Source organism: Scyliorhinus torazame, chromosome 4 (assembly GCF_047496885.1).
Source record: "Scyliorhinus torazame isolate Kashiwa2021f chromosome 4, sScyTor2.1, whole genome shotgun sequence".
NCBI lineage: Eukaryota > Metazoa > Chordata > Chondrichthyes > Carcharhiniformes > Scyliorhinidae > Scyliorhinus > Scyliorhinus torazame.
Genome location: NC_092710.1, coordinates 222,689,587 through 222,716,434, shown reverse-complemented (window position 1 = coordinate 222,716,434; position 26,848 = coordinate 222,689,587). Strand labels below are relative to the sequence as shown.

At 42.7% G+C, this 26,848-nt stretch overlaps 2 protein-coding genes across 8 annotated transcripts in view; one reads left to right on the top strand and one right to left on the bottom strand.

Annotated features, from left to right (window-relative positions):
* Nucleotides 1-25,892, top strand: part of pln1 (phospholamban 1) — a 40,556-nt gene extending 14,664 nt beyond the window's left edge. For 2 of the 5 annotated variants that reach the window (XM_072499392.1, XM_072499391.1), the window contains exon 2: nucleotides 8,398-10,523. In XM_072499392.1, coding sequence (XP_072355493.1) covers nucleotides 8,484-8,642 — 159 coding nt within the window. In that variant the 5' untranslated portion in view covers nucleotides 8,398-8,483 and the 3' untranslated portion in view covers nucleotides 8,643-10,523. Of the gene's footprint in view, nucleotides 1-8,397; nucleotides 10,524-18,379 lie in introns of those variants that run through there. The other 3 variants (XR_011940734.1, XR_011940735.1, XR_011940733.1) reach the window with 3 other exon arrangements.
* cep85l (centrosomal protein 85, like) overlaps nucleotides 1-26,848 on the bottom strand; it is a 447,302-nt gene that overhangs the window by 216,159 nt on the left and 204,295 nt on the right. The gene's annotated exons all lie outside the window — the stretch shown is intronic.

Below are 26,848 nucleotides of genomic sequence, written 5' to 3'. Positions count from 1 at the left end.
GTCATTCTGCCTGAGAATCAATTTTAAGTTCAAAAATTATACAGCAATTTTCCATTTCCATTTTTGTAAACTAGTGTCATCAAATGCAACAGAATTCAATATTTATTTTGGGCTTTTCATTGATATTGTAGCAGAACAAATGTGAAACTGCATTGAGCTCACAAGTCAGCCAAATGGCAAGTCTGCTTTGCGATTCAATAAGATCATGATCTTCTGCATCAACTCTGCTTTTTTAACCTATCCTCATATGCCTTGATTCCTTTTCTGTCCACGTTGTGGGAACCAGGAATGTTTAATTGTAAAATCTGTCCAGGTGGAAAGGGGTTACTAAGTTCATTTGTATGGTTATGAACTTCCAATATTAATATCGAGAATGTTTAATGTCAATGGATGGTAGCTCAATGTGACTTGAGGCTGAATTTTACCAGCCCTTTTGCTTTTGGGAGCTGCCACCATCGTGGGAAAAGTGGTAGACAGCCAGCTTGCCTGGAGCCCAGTTGAAGCACATAAGTGGCAATAAAGGGTTTCTTCCTTCCTCTGCTGGCATTTTACCAGCAACTGAGTGCTGAAGGGGTTGCACTAAATACGCTTTGGCCCTGGAGGGCCCACCCACCCCATCAGCAATGGCTACCCCCATGGCAATGGCATAGCATGTCCTCAGTGATCTCCTCCCCCCCAATCTCCCTCCCTTTATTTACCTAGGTCAAGAGCATTTGTTGTCTTATTTTAAAAATAATATCTGGCACGTACACTCGAATGTCATATCTAATAATAACTTCTATCACATAACTGAAAAGTGCCAGATAACTTCTGTCTACAGCTAATCAACTTACATACATATGTCTGTCACAGAAGACACCACAAAGTGAATCCAATGTCACAGTGATATGTCCTTTAGATCTCTGGTTTCCTCAGCTGCAGCTTATTCAAAATAAAAAACAGTTGTTTTCAAGACCAAACTGCATTTACCATTCAGGTAAATACAAATTCAAATTATGTGACTTTTTCTGACTTTGATATTGAGAGACAAAGGTGCAGAGACAAAATATTCTGATCATTAAAAATAAATCACAGCCAAAGGTTTTCTCTAAACAATAAAAACAAGCTCTTCACCACAAGGCAGAAAGAATGGTCTGATAAGTAGATGGTAAAGGTGCCTATTCTTAACATTAGGGCAGCGCGGTGGCACAGTGATTAGCACTGCTGCTTCACAGCGCCAGGGACCCGGGTTCAATACCGACCTCAGATGACCGTGTGGAGTTTATAACTTCTCCCGTGTCTGCATGGGTTTCCTCCGGGTGCTCTGGTTTCCTCCCACAGTCCAAAGATGTGCAGGTCAGATGGATTGGCCATGATAACTTGCCCCATAGTGTCCAAAGGTTAGGTGGGGTTACAGAGATAGGGCAGAGGATTGGACCGAGGTACGGTGCTCTTTCAGAGGATCGGTGAAGATTCGATAGGCTGAATGGCCTCATTCTGAACTGTAGGGTTTCTATAATTGTATGATTCCTAATCCCTTTTAGTCTTCTCAGGTAATTCTTTGCAACAGTGGCTGAAATTCTCCAGCCATTGAGGTTCTCTTTTCCCACCAGCAGTGCACCCCCACCCGTAGGTTCCCCGACACCGCACCCCCGCCCATGGGTTCCCCGACAGCATGGGGTGGCTTCAATGACAAGCAGCAAGAGTAAAAAACCCAGCCATCACCGAACGGCGCGCTGGCGACAAACACGCAGCTGGGGAACCAAATATTCCCATCCAGTCAGGCTACAGTTGAAAAAAAGTACACTGGTTGGCACGCTGAATTGTTCTATAACATACATTTATGCTAAAGAATAGTTTTCACCTCAATGACATTTATCTAAAGAGATAATTTATAATTTATGCAATTTAAGAGAATCATGCTATGTTGTATGTAATAGACTACAAAAAGGAAAAAAAATCATCCTTTTTAACCAAAATTCAAAAGAACGTTTATGCCATTGGGAAATATTCCAGAATAAAATATGAGACTGCTGACAACTTGGATAAGCTCCATACTACAGTCAGTGGTGAAGCACCAGTGCTCACTATTGGCCTTGAAGAAAGATGTTCACAAAGATCTAACCATCTCTTTGACATGGATTTCTCCTTTCCCAATGTCAGTTTGAATCTGGCGCCAAGTCAGGGGTATCTTCTTTTTTGTATATGCTGCACAGAATCTATAAACTATTCCATGTTAGATGAGATTCAATTAACTATCTTTATATTTTCATAACAGTCCTATAACTTTAGCAGAGGAAAACAATGCTAAACCTAAAATTTTCTTCCTTATGTGGCTTTTTAACTCTTCGAACCATAGAATTACTACAGTGCAGAAGGAGGCCATTCAGCCCATCGAGTCTGCACCAACCCTCTGAAAGAGCACGCTACCTAGGCCCAATCCCCTGTCCTATCCCGTAACCCCATCCAAACTGCAAATCTTTGGACACTACGGGGAAATTTGGCATGGCTAAATTCCACTTAACTGGAAGCCAGAGGACCCAGAGGAAACCCACGCTGACAATGTGCAAACTCCACACAGACAATCACCAAAGGCTGGAATTGAACCCAGGTCACTGGCACTGTGAGGCAGCAATGCTAACTACTGTACCACCCTGTCGCCCTCAGAGATTTTGTTTGATACTTCCATGACAAAAATTCAGAAGCTCAGGATAATGTTTCTTAGAGTGGACTGAATTTGTATATCTGCCATCAATGTCAGTAATTAAATGCAAACTTATAATCAGTTCGAAACAGACCAACTATTTGCCTGACTAAATGGTTAACTAGATATTTTCTACATTAATACAAATGTTGTTTGCATTAAGTTGAGATTTCTCACAATGTGCATTTAGCCAAACCTTTGAAATGCTCCTTCAATTGCACAACTTAAATATTGGCCTGTCTTTCACATCAGTGGTGAAGCACCAGTGCTCACTGTTGGCCTTGAAGAAAGATGTTCACAAAGATCTAACCATCTCTTTGAGAGAGATTCCCCTTCCCCAATGTCAGTTTGAATCTGGCGCCAAGTCAGGGGTATCTTCAGGTTGCTAGCAAAGCAAATAAGGTAAACAGCCAATAACATTGAAGTATTCTCACAGAAGCAAACCAGGAAGTGAAATGAAGTTTCACTGTTAATTAAAAGTTTTCCAGAGATCGAAATAACTTTGGAGTTCTGCGTTTGAGTACACCTCCCCTAAGGAGTAATAATGATAGTTTGGTTGTCATTATTACTGCAAAATCCAGGCCATTATCATTTGAGGTACTTTGCATTGTGACTCACTAAGAACTGGGTCATGAATGGCCAAACTTTCTCCAATTAGGATGCAGACAGCCAACAAAGAATCCTGTTTAGATTTAAATTAAAAATGAAAGGTCAAATTTGTTAAAATAAATTGGTTATTTTCAATTTAGAAGCTACAAGTTTAATTTAGGGTAGCTTAAGGAAACCATACCAAGTACAAATCATTATGTTGAGAATGGAAAATTGAACCATATAATGGTTTTGTAATGAGTTAAAATTTGCCATATCATATAGTGACAGATAAAGGTTGCAGAAAAAGAGATTGCCTTTTGAAAATAGTTGGCCCACTTTAACGCCAGGCAATTTCTGCGAGTGAGTAATGGTGTGAGTTTGAATTTCACATCCATCTCCAGAAATGAGGCTCAGGGTAATTTAGCACGCAGGCTACAATTATACAATTATACTGCACTGGCCAATCGTCATACATGTTTTCCACTGGGAAATGGGTGGGAAATGGCTGCGAATCACATGGTGCAGGGGCCAGAAATTGAGATCAGGCGCGAAATTCTCCTACCCGCCCCGCCACATTTCTGCCCCAACCGGCCGGCGGGAGTCTCCGTAACACCGGCCGGTCAATGGGGTTTCCCATTGTGGGGCAGCCCCACGCCGTCGGGAAACCCCCGGGCGCCGGCAAAACGGAGACTCCCGTCGGCGGAGAATGACGCCCCAGGTATGTGATGGGATGCAGGGCTATCCTGCAAGGGTTTTGTAATCAGGACAGTGAGCACTTTTCTATAAAATGTTTTCTAAATTTAGAGTACCCAATTCATTTTTTCCAATTAAGGGGCAATTTAGCCAGTCCAATCCACCTTCCCTGCACATCTTTGTGTTGTGGGGGCGAAACCCACACAAACATGGGGAGAATGTGCAAACTCCACACGGACAGTGACCCAGAGCTGTGATCGAACCTGGGACCTCGGCACTGTGGGACTGCAGTGCTAACCAATGTGTCACCGAGCTACCCCTCTTCTCAGTCAAACATATTAAAATTGAGACAATCAGTTCATGGAATATCCAAGGCACATATCCTATGTGACATTAACTATTTATCTACCCTTTGCCTGCCTAACATTTTAAGAAAGTTGCATTTTTGTAACAAGAGTCAATTTTGACAATAGGCGAGGTTCTCTGGTTCCCCAGCAGCACTTTTGTCGGTGGTGCGCCCTTCGCTGGTGGTGGCATTCTACCTTCCCACCGCTTGTCTATGGGATTTCCCATTGTAAACCACCCGGCACCGCCGGGAAACGCATGGTCAGGTTGTAATGCTGCCGAGAAAAGTGAATCGCAACGACCGGAGAATTCCAGCCAATGTCTTCATGTTGTTGACTGCAGACCTTCAGGTAGACTTCCTGCCAATCCACATAAAGAACTCAAAGGTTAAAAAGGAGGTCACGAAGCAAATGGTCCTGAGTCTGATTGACACGGTCAAAAGAATGTGAACTTTAAAATGCATGGATGAAGAAGAACCTACTCATTTCAAACTATATTTAGTTTCTAAATGTATGAACGAAGCTAAATTTTCAGGCCATGGAAGCTATCTGAAAAAATGACTCGAATTTTACATTACTAAAATACATACTATTATATCGACCAAAGAGTGAAAGGTGTCCATTTAAATCTTTTTTGAGTTGATTGATTTTATCTTATTATTGAGATATCTAATGAAGAATTCTGGATAAAGAACGGCAAATGTACAGGTGCACGAAGGAAAGAAGATTTAAGAATAAAAAAAACCATTAAATTTACTGATACAATTTACTTTCACTGAAATGGTGAACTGGGATTTTGTCCTTCAGTTGTACAGCCTATTCTGAGACTACCCACATGTATGTCCTTTATTCTTCTAATCTTGCATGGAAATTCCTCTCTCCTATTCTAATGATCAATAACCCTGTTTGTAAATCTTCATCCAATGTCTGTTCCAACTTGAATGCAGACTGATCTTCATGCCAGAAGCTGTTATTACTATATTTGATCTTTATTCAATGCTGCTGGACACAGAATGTCATGAGATGAATAGCCTTCATATGAGATTGACACAATTAATTATATCAGGTTGTAAAACTGCTGGCTTCCAAAGATGTAGATTCCTTTAACTCAAGAGATACTATTAACAATAGGACAGTCTTGCATTACACTAAATTAATGTATTAATGCTTTGTAACGTGGTGGTATTCCCACCTGCAATTTCAAAAATGAGTTCCTACTCAATTAAGCATTAAGCTTCTCCATCAAGGAGGGGGAATCGGCACTAGGAAATGATCATGAAGTGATCAGTTACATGTTACTTGTTACCATGTTCCTAGTCTGAGTACTGGACTGCATATAAAATATATATATATATATATATATATATTAATACACAAGGCCCTGCTTTTTGCAGAAGAACGAAATGTATACACATTGTTCATGTTTCAGCTGAGCAAAATAAGTGATAACCATTCACTAATTCATTCCCCAGGGCAATGCCTTGACTAATCAGAGTCAACCTGCCTAGTTTAAATTTTCAAACAATGCTTGGCAGGTAACTGTCAAGACACCATTAACTGGTGCAATCTCCACAGCAATGCCTCTATCAATCAGCATCCACTTGCCAGCCAATCAGCTCTCTCCTCACATACAGTATAAAATTGTTGTTTCCCCTGACATTGGTATTCTTGCGATTATCCTGTTGAGTGTTATATGAAAAGCTTTGACAAACTGTCTGTTTTCAGAAATATTCAAAAGTTGTTTTCATGGCAGCACCTACAATTTGTGAAGATATGTATAATGCCAGAAATGTTGCAACTAATATCACTGTATCCTGAAAAGACTAGTTGTTCACAAAATAGTTTAAATTATCTAGGCCATGCATTAGGCCGGCAATTTTCGGGAACCTTGGATGACGAATGATATTGTAGGCCTCGTCAAAAAGAAAAAGGAGGCATTTGTCAGGGCTAAAAGGCTGGGAACAGACGAAGCCTGTGTGGCATATAAGGAAAGTAGGAAGGAACTTAAGCAGGGAGTCAGGAGGGCTAGAAGGGGTCATGAAAAGTCATTGGCAAATAGGGTTAAGGAAAATCCCAAGGCTTTTTACACTTACATAAAAAGCAAGAGGGTAGCCAGGGAAAGGGTTGGCCCACTGAAGGATAGGCAAGGGAATCTATGTGTGGAGCCAGAGGAAATGGGCGAGGTACTAAATGAATACTTTGCATCAGTATTCACCAAAGAGAAGGAATTGGTAGATGTTGAGTCTGGAGAAGGGGGTGTAGATAGCCTGGGTCACATTGTGATCCAAAAAGACGAGGTGTTGGGTGTCTTAAAAAATATTAAGGTAGATAAGTCCCCAGGGCCGGATGGGATCTACCCCAGAATACTGAAGGAGGCTGGAGAGGAAATTGCTGAGGCCTTGACAGAAATCTTTGGATCCTCGCTGTCTTCAGGGGATGTCCCGGAGGACTGGAGAATAGCCAATGTTGTTCCTCTGTTTAAGAAGGGTGGCAGGGATAATCCCGGGAACTACAGGCCGGTGAGCCTTACTTCAGTGGTAGGGAAATTACTGGAGAGAATTCTTCGAGACAGGATCTACTCCCATTTGGAAGCAAATGGACGTATTAGTGAGAGGCAGCACGGTTTTGTGAAGGGGAGGTCGTGTCTCACTAACTTGATCGAGTTTTTCGAGGAGGTCACTAAGATGATTGATGCAGGTAGGGCAGTAGATGTTGTCTATATGGACTTCAGTAAGGCCTTTGACAAGGTCCCTCATGGTAGACTAGTACAAAAGGTGAAGTCACACGGGATCAGGGGTGAACTGGCAAGGTGGATACAGAACTGGCTAGGCCATAGAAGGCAGAGGGTAGCAATGGAGGGATGCTTTTCTAATTGGAGGGCTGTGACCAGTGGTGTTCCACAGGGATCAGTGCTGGGACCTTTGCTCTTTGTAGTATATATAAATGATTTGGAGGAAAATGTAACTGGTCTGATTAGTAAGTTTGCAGACGACACAAAGGTTGGTGGAATTGCGGATAGCGATGAGGACTGTCTGAGGATACAGCAGGATTTAGATTGTCTGGAGACTTGGGCGGAGAGATGGCAGATGGAGTTTAACCTGGACAAATGTGAGGTAATGCATTTTGGAAGGGCTAATGCAGGTAGGGAATATATAGTGAATGGTAGAACCCTCAAGAGTATTGAAAGTCAAAGAGATCTAGGAGTACAGGTCCACAGATCACTGAAAGGGGCTACACAGTTGGAGAAGGTAGTCAAGAAGGCATACGGCATGCTTGCCTTCATTGGCCGGGGCATTGAGTATAAGAATTGGCAAGTCATGTTGCAGCTGTATAGAACCTTAGTTAGGCCACACTTGGAGTATAGTGTTCAATTCTGGTCGCCACACTACCAGAAGGATGTGGAGGCTTTAGAGAGGGTGCAGAAGAGATTTACCAGAATGTTGCCTGGTATGGAGGGCATAAGCTATGAGGAGCGATTGAATAAACTCGGTTTGTTCTCACTGGAACGAAGGAGGTTGAGGGGCGACCTGATAGAGGTATACAAAATTATGAGGGGCATAGACAGAGTGGATAGTCAGAGGCTTTTCCCCAGGGTAGAGGGGTCAATTACTAGGGGGCATAGGTTTAAGGTGAGAGGGGCAAAGTTTAGAGTAGATGTACGAGGCAAGTTTTTTACGCAGAGGGTAGTGGGTGCCTGGAACTCACTACCGGAGGAGGTAGTGGAGGCAGGGACGATAGGGACATTTAAGGGGCATCTTGACAAATATATGAATAGGATGGGAATAGAAGGATACGGACCCAGGAAGTGTAGAAGATTGTAGTTTAGTCGGGCAGTATGGTCGGCACGGGCTTGGAGGGCCGAAGGGCCTGTTCCTGTGCTGTACATTTCTTTGTTCTTTGTTCTTTGTTCTTTATTAACACAAATTAATTGGACAAAATATAAATATTCCTGAATTAAATGAACACAATTAACTTTCCATCCATTATGGTGTGTAACTAATGAGAATCTCTGCAGTATTTGAGCACTGCACTTATTTTGTTCCTTGATTGTTCACTTTTGCACATTTCCTCTGCCTGCCTTATTAGATCTCCTAGAGAACAAAAGCAACTTCTGCACTTTCTACGACTTTCACGCTTGTCTTCACATTTCTCATAATCTCTGCTGCATCAGCATGGATAAGGTTCAGCAGATAACCCGCTCTGCCATGAGGAGAGCCTCTGCAATTGAAGTGACCCCGCAAGCCCGTCGAAATCTTCAGGAACTGTTTGTCAATTTTACACTGATTCTTATATGTCTTCTTCTTATCTACATCATAAGACTGCTGATGTAATTTTTCCACATACTGTCACTGGGATAATGGACACTTGCTTGAGGACTATTCTCTCTATGGAACCTTGGCATGATATTGTGTATGCGCTGTTTTCAGAATACTCATTCATGAGAAAATAAGCAATTGAAAATTAGATTAAACACATTCTGGTCTTCGTTTAAACATGCAATTATTTTTAACTTTAAATATTCCCAGAATGGAATACACATCAGTTTAGGGCATCACAAATATACAAGGAATGAATGCATGTTACAATTTCATTTTTTTTAAGCCAGTCTTGGCCTGCAGCATATGAATTTAACAAAAAAAGCACCTCACGTTTGGGCACGATCTAACTGAATTGCAGCAGAGCCCATGTCGAGCACGCTTAGCCAGGTATTTCCCGGCACTCGCTGTGCCAAGAAAGACCACTCTTTTGAATGGGACTCTGTTGCAATCCGGGGCCTCAGCGAGAAATGCCCCGCCGTGACTGCACTTAGTCCTGTTTCCTGCACTGAGGAACTCTGGTTGCCAGAATTCCTCTGTGCAGGAGGAGATCGGGACGCCATTTTTAAATGGTGCACCAATCTCTCGCTCCCCCTCCCCCATGTGACCACTGGATCCTCCAAAGTCGCAACTCACCGATTGGGGGTCTTCAGGCTCACCTGCACACCACCTCACACAAGCAGTGCCAGGCTGGCAGTGCTAGGGTGCCAGTGCCAAAATGTCCAGGTGGCACAGCAATGCCAGGGTGCCACCCTGCCCAGAGGCCAATCGTCTGGGGGCCTCCGATCCCCTGGGAGCTCTCCCCAAGTGCCATTCCCCGTTTGTAGGGACCAGTACTGAAGGGAGCTCGCCTAAGACCTCCGAGGCGAAAGGGTTAGATCCCAATGCCCCGGGTAGATCATGCGAGCTGCACATTAGAGTGAGACTAGATTTGCCAAAATACTGATCCTGCCCACAATGGGCAGGATCCAGATCACAGCGCCTTGCGAGATCTCTTTAGATCTCGCGAGGTGTGGCGAGCCGGATAAATCCCAGAAGAGTCCTCTATCGGCATCTGTTGGCTGTTTCATGCCCCCATTCGGGCAGGACACAGCCAGTAAATCGCGCCTATTATTTGTATTATCTGTCATCTAATAGTTTTGACCTGAGCAAAAAAACCTCATCTACTGCAGGTGATATGCATAGATTATCACCACAACTCTTGTGGGTATGAGATGCAAGAAAGAAACTATTTTCATATAAGGAACACCTGGTGAATAAGCTAGCGATATCTAGACATCAACCTAGCCATTCAGTATGTACTCCATACTGAATTACAGTATAGTTTAAATGTTCATTTCTGCCATATTGTATAACAGATTTTTCATTATCAATAGCACACATTTTGAGTAAGCTAGAGATTTGAAAATAGAAAATGATTTTATTGATAAGGGAAAAGCAATAGCATTTGGTCATGTCCTAAGATTATTTGCTACCAGTATATCAGCAAGCTAATTCTTCATATCTCACAAGTTAATTTATTCAATGCCTTTTATTACTCTGTTAAAATGTACATATGTTCACACTGTTGAACAATTGCTTGCTTATGTGTAATTATATGGATTATTAGAGTTGGCATAAATTGGGTTCAGATGTCCCATTCGATCACATCTTTCTTGAATACTGATGCATACCAGCAATAAAATGTTTCTTAAAATAAGTCTAATATCCTGGTCTCAACCACCCTCCCTGTGACCCATCCTAACTGTTAATTATAATCCCTATCGGGAAGTACTTGCTGGCAATGTCTCTTAAACTCATCACAAGAAACACTGTTATTTCTGCTGCATGTTCTTGAAATGCTGTTGTGTAAAAGAAAATGCAATAAAATTCCAAACAACCTCTTACTTCTCTTAATCCTGGATGCTTGCAATAATTCAACAAAATTTGTTGGAGGTACGGGAAAATCAACTATTGGATGAGACTGGTGAAGAATGTACAGCACTTTGTCCTCCCGAAAGTAGATAGTCAGTACAATTCTTTGGCTAAACCCCTCCACTTACATTCACTGCTCATCCTCTCCACTTTTTGAAACTGTCTGAACTCTTTCTCTAACCGACAGTATCCGAGGTCTAGCCACACCCTTTAACTGAGTCCAAACTCTTCTACCAATTGACAGTCAATAAATTATTTCACTGGCACTACTTCAAAACGTGCACAGATATTTCTGAAACTCTTTCACAAGCTCACATTGTTCAATGTGACCAAATATTTCGACGTTTTGAGGCTCTTCAAGTTCTTTTGCCAGGTTTCATGTCCCCTCTCAGCAAGAAAGACTCTTCTTCCTGTGAATCTGAGAAGAGCTGAAACAAAGGCTAGATTTAATGGGGGTAACCCGCTAGCCAGAAAGCTGGCAGAAGCCCAGTGTTGCCTCCTTTAGGAAAGGCCCACCAATTTAAATGGCGCACAAGTAGGAAGGAGGTTGCAAGAAGGAGGTCATGGGGGGTTTGGTTCAGTATCTCCCTTTCCACTCCCCCCCCCCTCCTCCAACCTGCCTCTCCTGGCCCACCCCATCACTCCAGTCCCAGCCCCTCAACACTGCCCCCACATCTCACCACCCCACCTACCTTAACATCTCATAATCATAGAATTTACAGTGCAGAAGGAGGCCACTCGGCCCATCGAGTCTGCACTGGCCCTTGGAAAGAGCACCCTACTTAAACCCACACCTCCACCCAATCCCCGTAACCCAGTAACCCCACCTAACCTTTTTGGACACTAAGGGCAATTTAACATGGCCAATCCACCTAATCTGCACATCTTTGGACTTTGGGAGGAAACCGGAGCACCAACAGGAAACCCATGCAGACATGAGGAGAACGTGCAGACTTCACACAGACACCACCCATTCAGTGTTGACCCGGATACCACACATTATCAGCACTTTCCCCTGCACCAAAGTAGTTGGACTCCTCCAGCTGCATTTTGTAGATGCTGGAGAGTTGCTGACACTCCCTCATTTAGATCCTGGGTCTGCGACTGGATCTCCACCAGTGATGGGATCATACTTTTAGTAGCGCAACACCTGTCTGGACTACAGCTATGTTTTGCAGTTGCAAGGCACAAATAGCATAATTGATACAGTGGGTATATTCTACAGTCCTGCCAGCAGTGGGAAGCATGGCGGCTGGGGCAACTTAATTTGTCATGACGCCAAAAATCAGTTTCCCATTGGCGGGATCAACATCTGCGATTCCATTCTCGAGTCTCTGAAGGCAAGTCAAAGGTGGGTTGTGATTCCTGATGAACAATGTTAGGAAGCCCTTCTGCATGTCATGCATGCTCGTTGAAAGGTCACCTCACCAGAATTAATTTCCCCGCTCCAAATCAAGTTCCCTGCTAGCCAGGAATGAGAACATTATGACTGCACATAAGTGGCGTGCAGTTGGCAATGTGGAGTTCTTCTGTGATAAAGCTGAGTTGCCACAGCATGCTCTTCTTTGGGGAACGTCCGCAAATGCCTGCCTATGCTTGAGACAGGGTGGTGGCAGTATAAGTTACATGGAGAATGACCAAGGGAAAGGGGAAGGCTTAGTGGGGAAGGATGGAGCAATGGCAGGGAAAGGTGGATGGGATAATGTAAGATGTCCAGGTGCCCAGACCTTCGATTCCATGTTAAATTTCTCATTAGAACGGAGAAGGATGAAGGGAGACTTGATAGAGGTTTATAAGATGATCAGGGGAATAGATAGAGTAGACAGTCAGAGACTTTTTCCCCGGGTAGAACAAACCATTACAAGGGGACACAAATTTAAGGTGAATGGTGGACGATATAGGGGGTATGTCAGAGGTAGGTTTTTTACCCAGAGAACCTAGTGGGGGCGTGGAATGCACTGCCTGTGGAAGTAGTTGAGTCGGAAACATTAGGGACTTTCAAGCGGCTATTGGATAGGTACATGGATTACTGTAGAATGATGGGGTGTAAATTAATTTGTTCTTAATCTAGGACAAAAGTTTGGCACAACATTGTGGGCCGAAGGGCCTGTTCTGTGCTGTATTTTCTATGTTCTATGTTCTATGAGATAATGGGAGGAGACGGCAACTTCATGCCTGCCCCCGCCGCAAGTATTGGCGAGCTCTTCATGAATGCATATTTAATGAGATGACCAGCACAAGATATTGCATAGCCCCAATCTGAGTCACCCCAAGTTCCACACCCACCATTGGACTTAGATTTCAGAAAAGAAGATTTCGCCCAGTGACCTTATTACAACTTTCTTCCCTTTACCTCTCCTCTGAAAGCAGTGGTTCATGGTTGAGGTGTGGGTATGAGCAGCCTACCAAAAAGAAACAGTACAGTTGAATCCAGGTCTAAATTAAGTCAAGGGCTAACCTTGGAGCTTTTCTGATCTGTATGGCTTAGTATCATTCTTGTTCTTTGAGTTGGCTCTTTTATGGGAGCAGGGATAAGCATTACACAACATTCTAATATTACACAGAAATGTTCTATTGGTTTTCAAAAAAACTTTCACATCAATTCCCCTAGACAATATCGCACAGGTTTCATAATTCTGATTAATATCCCCTTTCATTTCCACTACATAATGCAGAGCTACATTTTGTTAAGCAATTGAATTTAATTTATTGAACAGGATAAAACAATTTGGAATATTTAAACAATACAAATCAATAAGATGATTTTAAAATGCATCTTTGTTTCAGTCATCATGATACGTTCTTTCAAGCAAAATTACATTTATAACTAATCTTATGTCTAGCATTGTCATTGCAGCTGGTAATTATCTCATGTTTGATAGAAAGGGATCTGAGCTAAAGTTAGTAAAGTTAGATATGCTGGATTTAGTCAACAGTGGTCCTTAATTTAGGCAATAATAGTAATTTGGTTTCTGGTAACCATATGATGTTTTAAATGGTGACTACTACAACTTGCTTAAAATACTGCTATCGGTTCATATAGGGAAATGTAAATGTTTCCAAGCCCCAGAGGACCGTTGGCTGTTTTCCCCTTTAAGAGCTTTTCACAGTAACTTCATTGCAGTGTTAAAGTAAGCCTACTTGTGACAATAAAAATTATTATTATTAACCTGAGGGACACCACACCTCAGGAGAGGGACAAGGTTGAGAAGGTGCAGCCTTCATGAATGACCTCAGTCGGTACGGGAATTGAACCCACAATGTTGGTATCACTCTGCATCACAAACCAGCCAAATGAGCTAACTGAGTCGCATCATCGAGACAACAGAATTGAAGAATACCATGTCATTGGTCTGCAATAGCATCAGGTCATTAGCTTTTAGTAAATACATGATTGCACCAAGGAATTATATAAGAATGACAAGATAATTTTACAGAGTGATTTCACTTGATTCTTTCGGCTGCGGAAATAAATTCCCTTCGGAAATGTGTTATAAAAACATTATTTGAATGCAAATTGAATGGAAGGAGAGATTTAAAAATTTTCTCCAAATTAGTTTTAAAATTAACCCAGATCATAACAGTAAGCTGCTATAAACCACACATCTGCACAAGAAGGAAGATAGTGTTTTTGATTAAGCGATAGAAAAGGCATTTAATGTGCAACATTAATCAACCTAGTACGAATTATAAAAATGTACGAACAGTTGGCAAATGTAATCTACATTTTCTTCATGTCTCTGGGCAGAAGAAAATCCAGGAGATTTGGGAGTTTATAAATAACTCAGTCAATGTGCTGAAAATAGAAGTCATAGCATCACTAGAGTCAGTGATTATAGAATGATTAAATTCAACATTATCTGGGATTCAAAACTGTCAAATACCAAAGACAGTTTATAATGGTTGATTGCAAAAGAACGTAGAAACAAAGCAAATTGATTGGGCAGACAGGCAATGTAACATTTCAGTAAAGAACAACTTTAAATGTGTAGGCCTGAAATTCCTGGATTTGGGAGGGTGGAATTTGGACATTTTGCCTTTAAATCATGTAGAACTTCGTCCTGTCCCAAGAAGATTTAGGTCCATGTTGTGGAGCATGTAGGATAAATAAATATTAACAAATTCAGGTGCAGATTGCTGCATCTTGGCAAAAGTCCCTGAAATGCCAAGTCCCACCCTTGAGCACAGCATTTCCCACTTTTTTAATAAATTTAGAATACCCAATTATTTTTTTTTCAATTAAGGGGCAATTTAACATTGCCAATCCATCTAACCTACACATCTTTTGGGTTGTGGGGGTGAATCCCATGCAGACATGGGGAGAATGTACAAATTCCACACGGACAGTGACCCAGAGCCGGGATTCGAACCCGGGTCCTCAGCGCCGCAGTCCCAGTGCTATCCACTGCGCCACATGCCATCCTGGCATTGCCCACTTTCAAGGGGATGAGACTGGAATTGGGTTGGATCCGCAATTTGGAGAAGCAGTTGGTCATTTAAATCACCAGATGTCTGCACAGAAATAGGAATTTGAAAAAAACAGGAGTGTGGAATCTGGAGCGTGTAGAATAGAGTAAGTAGGAGGAGGTCTAAATTTAGTGGATGTGTTTGGATAACCAGGAACCCTCTTGGAGAGGTAAGTTACTTCTTTGGGCAAGGTCTAGGATACCTTTTGTAGAAGTAATGCACCCTTTGGGATTGTTAAAAGTGTACATAATTATACATTTTTAAGTAATTAGAACTGTCAAGCTATCAAAGAGTTGTCTAGCTGCCAAGGAATTGTCCAGCTGTCAAAGAGCTGACCAGCTGTCAAACTTGTCAAAGTTATCCAGGAAGTTTCAAACCTGACAACACTGTTACTATCCAGAATATGTCAAAGCTATTCAATAAGTGTCAGAGCTTTAAAAGCAATTTAGGAAGAGTCAAACCTGTCAGAGCTGACCTGGAAGCATCAAATTCATCAAGGACCTGTTCAAGGATATTAGATAAATTGGCATGGAGGGGGTAAAGGCAAAGGTTTGGGGGGATAGGTTGGCGTTATTTTCCAAAAAGTTGGCATGTGGGTAGGTAGCATAGGGGTTCGATAGAAGGCATTAGATTGGCATTGCGTGGGTAGATATGCAATAATTTGGCATAGGGAGCATGTGGACCATGGTGGGCATGGTTTAGCGTGGATGAGGCAAAGGGAGTGTGTGGGGTAAGATGGAGTGAGGGCTGGATGACTTTTTTCATTTAGTTAAACACAGCACCAGTTCACAGACCAAGGCCTCGAGCCAGCCCACCTCCACACCCAGCGGCTTGTGCATTCATTCCAGGTCACCTGCTCCAACTCCTGTTTCAGCCAACCCCTCCACCCCCTCCACTTCCAACACTGATAATCTGACCTGCAGGTGGACATTTTTAAAGGTTGAGTTCACTGAGTCAGGAAATCTCCTGACTGTTCAAACCCAACCAGGGGATAGAAATCTGGACCTAAATGGATTCTTAAACAAATACAAGTCAGTCAGAGATGTATATAGATTTGAAACAGAGAATGAACATATTAAAGGATATCTTCACATTGATAACTTCCTTCATGTTTTCACAAGAGAAAATATGAGCACATGACTTTCCCAAATGGAATTAACCTAGGGAAATTCTATATAAATGAAATGCAAGTCTTTGCAGGTTTAAATAGGTCAGAAACAATACCGCCACAAGAATAGACAGTATTTCCCCCAGAATGCTAAAGGAGATAAGGGAAGAGATTTGTGGTACATTAATAATTATTCCAAGTAAGTCACTGGCTGGACAGTGATGAGGTACCATTAGATTGGAAAAAAGGCCATTAGGATACCCATATTCACAAAGGATGAAAATCAGATTTAAGTCATTCATCTTTGTCCACTGCTGTCCTTCTAGAAGTGTGTGCACGGACATTGGGTGAGGGTAGCAACTCTGATAGCCTTGACATTGATAAACATGACTTTTTCAGATTGATAAATCTGGGAAAGGAACCCGCCATTTATTGGCACCCTCAGAAAGACCGTTTGAGGGTTAGAAAGGAACAATGCATCCACTGCAATTTTGATTTTGGAAATTATACTGTAAAGACAGTGCAGATAATTATACTCAGTGTGATTGTAATGCATAAATGATCATTTGTATTCAACCCACTTGATGTCAACAAAAAATGAATGTTAGTTTATATGTAGAGTTAATGGAACAGTAAATATTACTCTCTCCAATTTATAGTGTGTGATACATTGCTTTTCTTTTGTTCAAAAACTCTTTCTCATTAAACAACCAACTATCCCCAGCTGGAGTATAATAATAGAATTTAATGAAGTAAAATGCAGTCTTGATTTTTATTTAGTCTGAGTTAATCTGCGTCTAATATTTTTTATGAAAGTAAAAGGGAGATTTTGTGGGCTAGTGCATCCAACATATTGCAGGAAAACGGAATGTTATGTCACATGCATCATTAATCCTCACGCTGTGAATAAGAATCACCGCCGACTCTTGCGGGCACCTCTGAAGAATTCAGAATTACAGAAAAACATATTTATTCATTACCTGGGAGGACAGAACTAAATCATACACCACAGCATATTTGCGCATAAACCCTAAGTAATGTTATACTATATTGTTATTGGAAAGCAGGCATACAATGAATGTTTTACATATTATGGCATGTTTCCTATTTATTCAGCTACAAGAATGCTTTTACACTTTACCCTAAATGGTCAAACTCTTCATCCATCAGTATTTAAAAATAAAGTATAAAATTGTTTTTTGGACGGCTCCCCATGAATAGGAAAAGTACCTCCACTCCAAGCACGAGCCCTTCCAAATTACTTTATATGGTAGCAAGTGGAACGGTGTCTGGAAAGCATTAACCTTTCGCTCTCGGTAATCTTTCTCCACCAAAATAAAAGCAATTCAAGTGAAAGCACAGCCTACAAATGGTTAAAGTAATGTCAAGGTGCTTAATTATGTTGTTTGGTGAGTTGTGGTGGGGGAGGGAGGGGGGGGGGGAAAGAGAGAGAGAACAAGAAAAAACATTTAATGTAAGAAGATTAGTTGGTAGGGCTGAGCTTGAATTTAAGGCTTCTAATTCTCAAGTGCATATGGCCCAGGAAATAGATTGCCATCAATAAATGTTTAACAAAGTGCAACAGGTATAAACAACAACAACATTTTAATTTATCAGCAGCTTTAACATAATAAATCATCCCAAGGCATTTAATAAGAGTGACATATTAGGCCACAGAAGATGACAGTAGGATAGATGGCTAAAATTTTAAAAACCATAGCAATGCAGGTTTCTTTAGTATTCATTTATGGGACGTGGGTGTCACTGGTGAGGCCTGCATTTGTTGCACATCCCTAGTTGCCCTTCAGAAGGTGGTGGTGAGCTGCCTTCTTGAACTGCTGCAGTCCCTGAGGTGTAAGTACACCCACAGTGCTGTTAGGGAGGGTGTTCCAGGATTTTGACGCAGTGACAGTGAAGTAACGGCGATATATTTCCAAGTCAGAGTGGTGGATGACTTGGAACCTCCAGGTGGTGGTGTTCCCAGGTATCTGCTGTTCTTGTCGTTCTAGATGGTAATGGTCATGGGTTTGGAAGGTGCCACCCAAGGAACCTTGGTGAGTTCCCACAGTTCATCTTGTAGATGGTACACATGGCTGCCACTGTTTGTCGACGGTGGAGGTAATGAATGTTATATTTTGAAGTGTAGTTATTATTTGCAAATGAGTCTAAGATCTTTGACTGGTATCAGATGATGGTAGAACTTTAGTAGCATTTCCTTTGTGCTTGTATAGAAATCCTCATCAAATGTTTATTTATTCAACAGGGAAATTGAAAAGTAAAAGATGATGGAAAGTTGAAATGCCGAACATAGGTACATGAGGCAACGAAAATAAGGAGGCACCAATAGTTTCTACAAGATACACAACTTAATTCACAGCACACCATCAAAGCCAACTGGTACAAAGCAAAAGACGGAATGGATTATCTGGCAAACAACCGAGGTTTCAGCCTGATCCTGAATTTCCTCCTAATTATCATTGTGTTGTTATTAATGTTTATTATTGTTAAACTCATGTGATTTTTTTAAATCTTCTACTGAATTTTAAATTTTCTTGCTATGTCCTGAAGACTATGTGCAGCTACTGTTGCTTTCAGATCTGGGAAGAAAAATCCAATCAAAATGCAACCACTAATCAAAGACCTACTGCGCTATGCATCTGAGAAAACAACATTCAATGACTACAAGGACTTTTGCAATAACTGCTGTGATTCAAATGTGCCAACTGCTGTCTGGACAAGCCATTTAAGAGATCCAAAAGCTGTTTTGAACATATGATTATTTTCAAGGTACATCGTCAATAATCCCCAAATCACATGAAATTATTTTGTTTCGTAATAACATTGAAATACATGGAATCAGAATTTATGGATATTAGCTCATCAGTAATTAGCAAGATTTAATTTGTAGATCATAAGCGTATCATTCAGATGTGTCTATTTGTCTAGACGTATCATTGAAATGTTTTAAAATGACATTCGTGAGGAAGTGCAAACACTGTTCGATATTGGACTCGACTAAAATTTTTAAACTTGGTTGTTCAGAAAACCAATATTAAATTCAATCGGTCAAAGTGGAAGAAAATTTCTAGACTTAATCATATGGTCACCTCTTAATTTCTCCCCACACTGAATGATATCCACTCTCATACCATGTTTTCCCTCATTGTGAAATAACTTGTGACAAAGGTAGTGTTTGACTGCAGGAGGTAGATTTATTCCAGTGCAGATTTCATACCACTCTTTTAATTCTGAATAACATCTCGAATGTAGTTAGTGCCTTACACTCTGGATTCAGTCTGCAGTAAATGGCAACCAGAAGATAAACTCCAACTGCAATTAACAATGTTCCCACATAATAAGATGAATGTAGAATTATGTCAACCCTTTGGCATTAAAGCTGTGACTTTAACTGTACTGATAATCGGAAGCCAGAGCTCCCCCAATAGTGTAACAATACGACAGTTCAGACACATACCAAAGTGCATTTTGGAGCCTGTACTGATTGCTTCATTTGAACAAGTTGAAAGAATATCACATTCAGGAAAACTCAAGCTTCGTGTCTGCTTCACTAAATTTAGTGTACAGCACAATAACACATCCTGAACAAACCCTCTTAGCATGCAATGCAAATTACACTTCTATGATTAACCCTGTTTAGCTGACGTGATGCCTTCAAAAAGTAAATTTAAGATTTTAACCCGTGAACTCCTTATCAAAACCCAACTCACAGTGTCATACTGAGAGGAATATTTTATGTATCCAGAGGGGAGGGATTTTCAGTCCCTCTATTTCAGGGGGTGGAAACAGTGGAGGGGGCAGAGAATCCAGCGGGAGTCCCAAAACAGCTTTTGCATCGGCAGGATTTCCTGCTCGATTTTCCCCGTTCCCCACCAATGACGTAATGGAAATCCCGACTTTAAAAGTCGGGATGGCCATTTGCATTAATTTAAATGCGATTATCATCCACATTACAATATCCATTCACATTCCCCAAGCACTGCCGCCACCACTGCCCCCTGGCATTGCTTCTGGGCAACTCGAGATTTCAAAAGTCGAAGTTGCTGATGGGGCAGGCTCAATCAGAACCTGCCTTGCCAGCATAGCATTGTGGGACCCAGCTCTTCCATTTTCTTTCATATTTGTTTTTGAAAATATGGCACGGAAACCCGCCAAGGCAGCCAGTGGGCTGCCCTCCATTTTTCTCGCCGAAGGCAACACTTTGAAAAAAAATTTGAAAATTCTGGACATAGTTAAGGTTGCTTTCAGAGATCATGCAATAGGACACTGTGAAATCCCAGTTAATGGTGTTTAATTAATTAAAATATGCTCCTTGATTGTCAGCACCTCCGAGTCACTCGCGCGCCCTCTGACCAAAATATCATGCGGGGGCTCAATGATGTCAGGATACCCACCCACTCGTGCGATCTTACAGGCTTTCAGGTCGGGCATGCACCCGAACTATACACGTAAAATTCTAGCCCTTGTGTTCTATCATCGCCTCATAGAATTCTAGAATTTACAGTGCAGAAGGAGGCCATTCGGCCCATCAGGTCTGCACCAGCCCTTGGAAAGAGCACCCTACTTAAGCCCATGCCTCCACCCTATCCCCGTAACCGAGTAACCCAACCTAGCCTTTTTGGATTAAGGGCAAGTTAGCATGGCCAACCCACCTAATCTACACATCTTTGGACTGCGGGAGGAAACCCACGCAGACTTGGGGAGAACATGTAGAGTCCGCACAGGCAGTGATCCAAGCCAGGAATCGAACCTGGGACCCTGGAGCTTTGAAGCAACAGTACTAACCACTGTGCTACCGTGCCACCCCGAATTCCTACAGAGTTTGATAACCAAATATCCTGTGGTGTCTTTATCTGAGGAAGAATGGGCGGGATTCTCCGACCCCGGCCGGTCGATTCTCTCCGCACAATGGGCCGAATGGCCGCCGAGTTCACCTGAGTCCTGCTGGCATCATTCCCGTGTGGTCCCACCCAGCGGGACCAAAGCGTTCATGCTACGGGGAGGGGGGGGGGGGCAGCCTGGTGGGGGGGGGAGGAGGAACCTGACTCTGGGGGGGCCTCCACAGGGGGCCTACCGATCGGCGGGATGGCTTATCCTGGTGGGGGCCTATGTTCCTCCATGCCGGCCGAGACCAGCACCGCCCGTATCATCAGCTGGAGCAGCGTGAGGCTCTCCAGTGCCGTGGTGGCCCCCTGTGCGGCGCAGGATCGCTGCTCCTAGTGGCCAGATGACACCGTCGTAAAACGTTCCAGCGTTTACGACGGCATTAACACTTAGCCCCAGGATCAGAGAATCCCACCCGATATTCTTGCTATGGAGGGAGTGCAGCAAAGTTCACCAGGCTGATTCCTGGAATGGTGGGTCTATCATATGAGGAGAGTCTAAATCGGTTAGGATTACATTAATTTGGGTTTAGAAGAGTGAGAGGGGATCTCATAGAAATATACAAAATTCTAACAGGATTAGACAGGGTAGATTCCGAAAGAATGTTCCCGATGGTGGGGAAGTCCAGAATTAGGGGTCATTGTTTGAGGATAAGGGGTAAACGTTTTAGGACTGAGGTGAGGAGACATTTCTTCACCCAGAGAGTGGAGAATCTGTGGAATTCACTACCACAGAAAATAGTTGAGGCCAAAACATTGTGTAATTTAAAAATAAATTAAATAAAGCTTGGGGCTGAAGGGATCGAGGGATAAGGGGGAAGGTGGGATCAGTGTATTGAACTTGATGATCAGCCATGATCATAATGAATGGCGAAGCAGGCTCGAAGGGCCGAATGGCCTCCTCCTGCTTCTATTTTCTATGTTTCTATTCTGGGACTATTTTGGTATTGTGAAATCACCCCTTTTTATATTGTGGGTAAATTCCTTAGCACCAGAGAAACAAACAAGGAAAAGTCGCACAAATACACTCGTGAACTTACATGCAGCTTGCATTTTGTAATTTTGTTTCTGGCTCACAGACCATCTTTGATAGGTGGGAAAGGCACAGCAGCTGATGATGGGAAGGGCACTATAGCCTATGTTAGCAAGCAACAATTATATTTGCTATTTATGGCTATCTTTGGAGGAACTGACCTGTAGGCACAGCTTCATTTAATTGAGACTGTTTATTTTACAGCATTGCTGCCAAAGACTGAGCCTCCATAATTAGTGGCACTGCTAACAGGGAAATGTCTCTGTGTCAACACTGGAAGGTGAAGGTTAAGGATATGTTGAGGAGTTAACTAGAATAGATTTCTGAATCTTCACCTGTGCCAAGATTCTTCACATGTTGCAAAAGAGCGTTGGGAAAACATGGGAAGTAGACTGGTCATTTTCCAATGCACAAATGACCTATACTTACGGTATGCAAGTTGTGTCTCCAAATTTGAGGACTTGAAGATATTGAGGAATTATCCCATTGCTTCAAATTTGTAACAAGTACTAGTGTCTGTAAAATGATTTCCAAGGTTTGTCAACCCTGGTCATGTGTGTCAATATGATATCATCTTCACACTTCCAAAGAAATTAAAATTTTTAAACCTATGCCCGGAAAGTTCTAACTGCAACAGATAGAACATTAACTTTTCCTGAACAACTAGAGTTTAGATACAATCAATAGTCAAAAATTTGCTCTTTTAACCCTGTGACTCTTACCAATAAATTGTTTCATCATAGGCAGCACATGCTACCCTGTATTTATGATTGCAAAATTTGTCATGGTTAGGAGAAACGTGCAGACCTGATTTTTCTCGGATAAGAGGTGAGGCCAGGAGCAAATTTGCAAAATAGCACATCGAGCCAGCAGTCCCAATATGTTCAACCCTCCAAGCAACCTTGCTGGAGGTGGGGTCAACGTGACAGTGGCTACCCGCCCAGCAGCAGTGGGCAGCCAAACAAGTACATTAATGGACCAATTCGCAGAAAGTTGATGGTACTGCCACGACAGTTGATGGATCTTCCTGACAGCAGATACACCCCCTTACCGCCCCCCCCCCCCCCCTCCCCCACCCCACCCCGGTGAGGCTGGAATCCAATCGCTAACTGGAGGAAATATCCTGGCAACAGATCGGGGGGAAGTAGGGTGGCAGACTGAGCAAATTGTTTTTGCTGCTCGGGGAATCTAACACATGAGGGCACAGCCTCAGGATAAGGGACTGATCATTTAGGACTGAGATAAGGAGAAATTATTTCACTCAAACGGTTCTGCGTCTTTGGAATTCTCTACCCCACAGTGTTCTGGATGTTCCATCATCGAATACATTTAAGGCTGGAATAGACAGATGTTTGATCTCTCAGGGAAGTAAGGGATATGGGGAGTGGGTGGTAAAATAGATGTAAAGCCCAAGGTCAACCTTGATCATATTGAATGGCAGAGCAGATTCAATGGCCCATCGATTGGACTTGATGGTCTGAGTTATAAGGAGAGGCTGGATAGGCTGGGACTTTTTTTCCTGGATTTTAGGGGTGATCTTATAAAATAATGAGGAGCATAGATGAGGTAGATAGTAGACATCTTTTCCCATAGGTAGAGGAGTCTGGATCTAGAGGGCATAGGTTTAAGGTGAGAGGAGAGGGATACAAAAGAGACCAGAGGGGAAATTTCTTCACACAGAGGGTGGTGAGCATCTGGAACGGGCTGCCAGAGGCAGTGGTAGAGGCGGGTACGATTTTGTCCTTTATGAAGCAGTTAGACAGTTACCTGGGCAGGGTGGGTATAGAGGGATATGGGCCAAATACGGGCAAGTGGGACTAGCTTAGTGATAGAAACTGGGTGGCATGGACAAGCTGGGCCAAAGAACCTGTTTCCATGCTGTAAACATCTGTGACTATGTGACTCAATGAGATCGCCTCTCATTCTCCCCAATGGGGTTTTCCCTCCACACTGATGGTCTGATATCCATGGCATGTGTTGTTTTTAATTTTTCCTCGGTGCTTCAGAACACATAATAAAGGAGCAGGAATAGAACAAAAACAATCTCTCCGTATCCATCTTATAAAGCCCCTTCAGAACGTTGTAGGTTTCAATGAGATTGCCCCTCATTCTTCTAAACCCCAGAGAATATAATCCCAATTTCCCAGCCTCTCATCACAGGACAAACCCCTCATCCCTGGTACAAATTTATTGAACCTTTGCTGTGGATGTGTATTCTTTCTAAACTGCACACAGTATTCTAGGTGTGGTTGCATCAAAACTCTGTACAGTTGTGGCATAACTTCCATATTCTTGTACTCAAATCCCCTTGCAAGAAAGGCCATTTGTTTTCCTAATTGCTTACTGCACCGGCGTGCTAACTTTCCTTGTGCAAGCACACCCAAGTCTCTTTGAACATCCAGACTTACAAGTTTCACACCTTTTAAAAAACATTCTGCATTTCTATTCTTACAACCAATGTAAATAACTTCAATTTCCATACATTATACTCCATAAACCACCTTGTTGCTTACTCAGTTAACCTGTCTTAATCTGTTTGTAGCCTCTCTTTGTTCGAATTTCCATGCAAAATCGAGAGACCTTTTACTGCTCTGTCAAATTTTCCGTCCCACCTGCGTCAATTCCCATAGTGGGTGAGACCAGAAAATAATGCCACTTAATCATTCTAACTAGCTTGGTATCATCAGAAAACGTAGATACACTACTCTCTGTCTCTCATCTAAGTCATTAATATTGATTGTAAATATAAGAGGGTCCAACACTGATAGTTGGCTCCATCCGCTATTCATTGCCTGCCAACATGAAAACACCCCATTTAATAATAATAATCTTTATTAGTGTCACAAGTAGGCTTACATTAACACTGCAATGAAGTTACTGTGAAAATCCCCCAGTCGCCACACTCTGGCGCCTGTTCGGGTACACGGAAGGAGAATTCAGAATGTCTAATTCACCTAACAAGCACGTCTTTCGTGACTTGTGGGAGGATACCGGAGCACCCGGAGGAACCCCACGCAGACACAGGCAGAACGTGCAGACTCGGCACAGGCGGTGACCCAAGCCGGGAATCGAACCTGGGATCCTGGCGCTGTGAAGCAACAGTGCTGACCACTGTGCTACCGTGCCACCCATGCTCACTCTCTGCTTTTTGTCCATTAAACAGTCCTCTATCCATGCTAATATATTACCCTACCTCCATCAGCTTATAGTTCACGATTTTCTCTCACCTTCCTTTCTTAGAAAGCGGTGTAATATTTGCCAACTTCCAATCTAATGGGATGGTTTCCAAAACCAAGGAATTTTGAAAAGTCACAGCTAAACCATCTTTGCAGATATCTCTTTTAGAACCCTGGGGTTTAGGCAGGGATTGTAGATTTTATCCCCTTAAGTTCCTTCAATACTTTTTCTCTGCTGATATTAATTTTCTTAATTTTCTCACTCTTTTTAGCCCTTGGTTTGGGAATTCTTGTAGTTTCCTGCCTGCCTCAGTTGCTCCTATCTCTCCCAATGGGGCTGCCAGATGCCGCTACTCCTTCTATTGAGCCATCTCCTTGCCTGGTCTGCCCACCAGGACTATTGGGCAGGGTTCACAGAGGTGACTTAATACCCAACTGCCCCAGGAAGATTGCAATGGACAACACTCAGAATTAAGGCCAAAATTGGGATGGTGGCAGTCTATGTTAATTGAATCTGCCATCCATGTGACTATATTCAAAAGGATGCAACAATGTCCAGGTCAAGAGATAATTGCAGAAATTTATGTTTATTCCTGGAGTTATTCCATGTTGGGAAAACTAGCTCCACTTTGTATATTAACAGAATAAAATCATGCTAAAATGGTTTGCATGTCATTTTTAATGTGTCCTATTTCTACACTGGGAGGCAAAGGGCGCGATCCAACAGCCAAGCTGCACCACGGCCACCGTGCAACATGGCCGAAGAATGCCGGGAGACCGTGCTCCCAGAATCTAACTGGCTCGCCACGCCTTGCGAGATCCAACACGATCCTGCGAGACGTTGCGATGTAAATGCCGTCCACAATGAGCAAGATCACTTAATGGGAAATATGCATATTAGAGCGAGACAGTAAGCCTCTCTAATGTGCAGATTCCCGAGATACCGGAGGCTTGGGATTCAACCCCTTCGCCTCAGAGACTTCGGGCGAGCGCCATTCAGCACTGGTCCCCACAAAGGGCAGCACGGTAGCCTTGTGGATAGCACAATTGCTTCACAGCTCCAGGGTCCCAGGTTCGATTCCGGCTTGGGTCACTGTCTGTGCGGAGTCTGCACATCCTCCCCGTGTGTGCGTGGGTTTCCTCCGGGTGCTCCGGCTTCCTCCCACAGTCCAAAGATGTGCAGGTTAGGTGGATTGGCCATGATAAATTGCCCTTAGTGTTCAAAATTGCCCTTAGTGTTGGGAGGGGTTACTGGGTTATGGGGATAGGGTGGAGGTGTTGACCTTGGGTAGGGTGCTCTTTCCAAGAGCTGGTGCAGACTCGATGGGCCGAATGGCCTCCTTCTGCACTGTAAATTCTATGAAATCTATGAAATTGGGCCCAGTGCGCCTGTTTTGTTGACCGACCGTCCATTTCAGGTGGAAGTCTAAAACTGGAAGCTGCCTCTGTTAGCTCCAGCTGGAGAGCTAGCACCAACCAGCACAGCTACAAGTTAAAAGCATCCTTCGGCCACGGAATGATTCACTTTAACTCCATTTGCCTGTTTATTTCTGTGAATATTTTTATTGAGCCTGCAGTTGCTGGTGAGATCATTAAAACACTAAATTTGAACAGCAACTGAG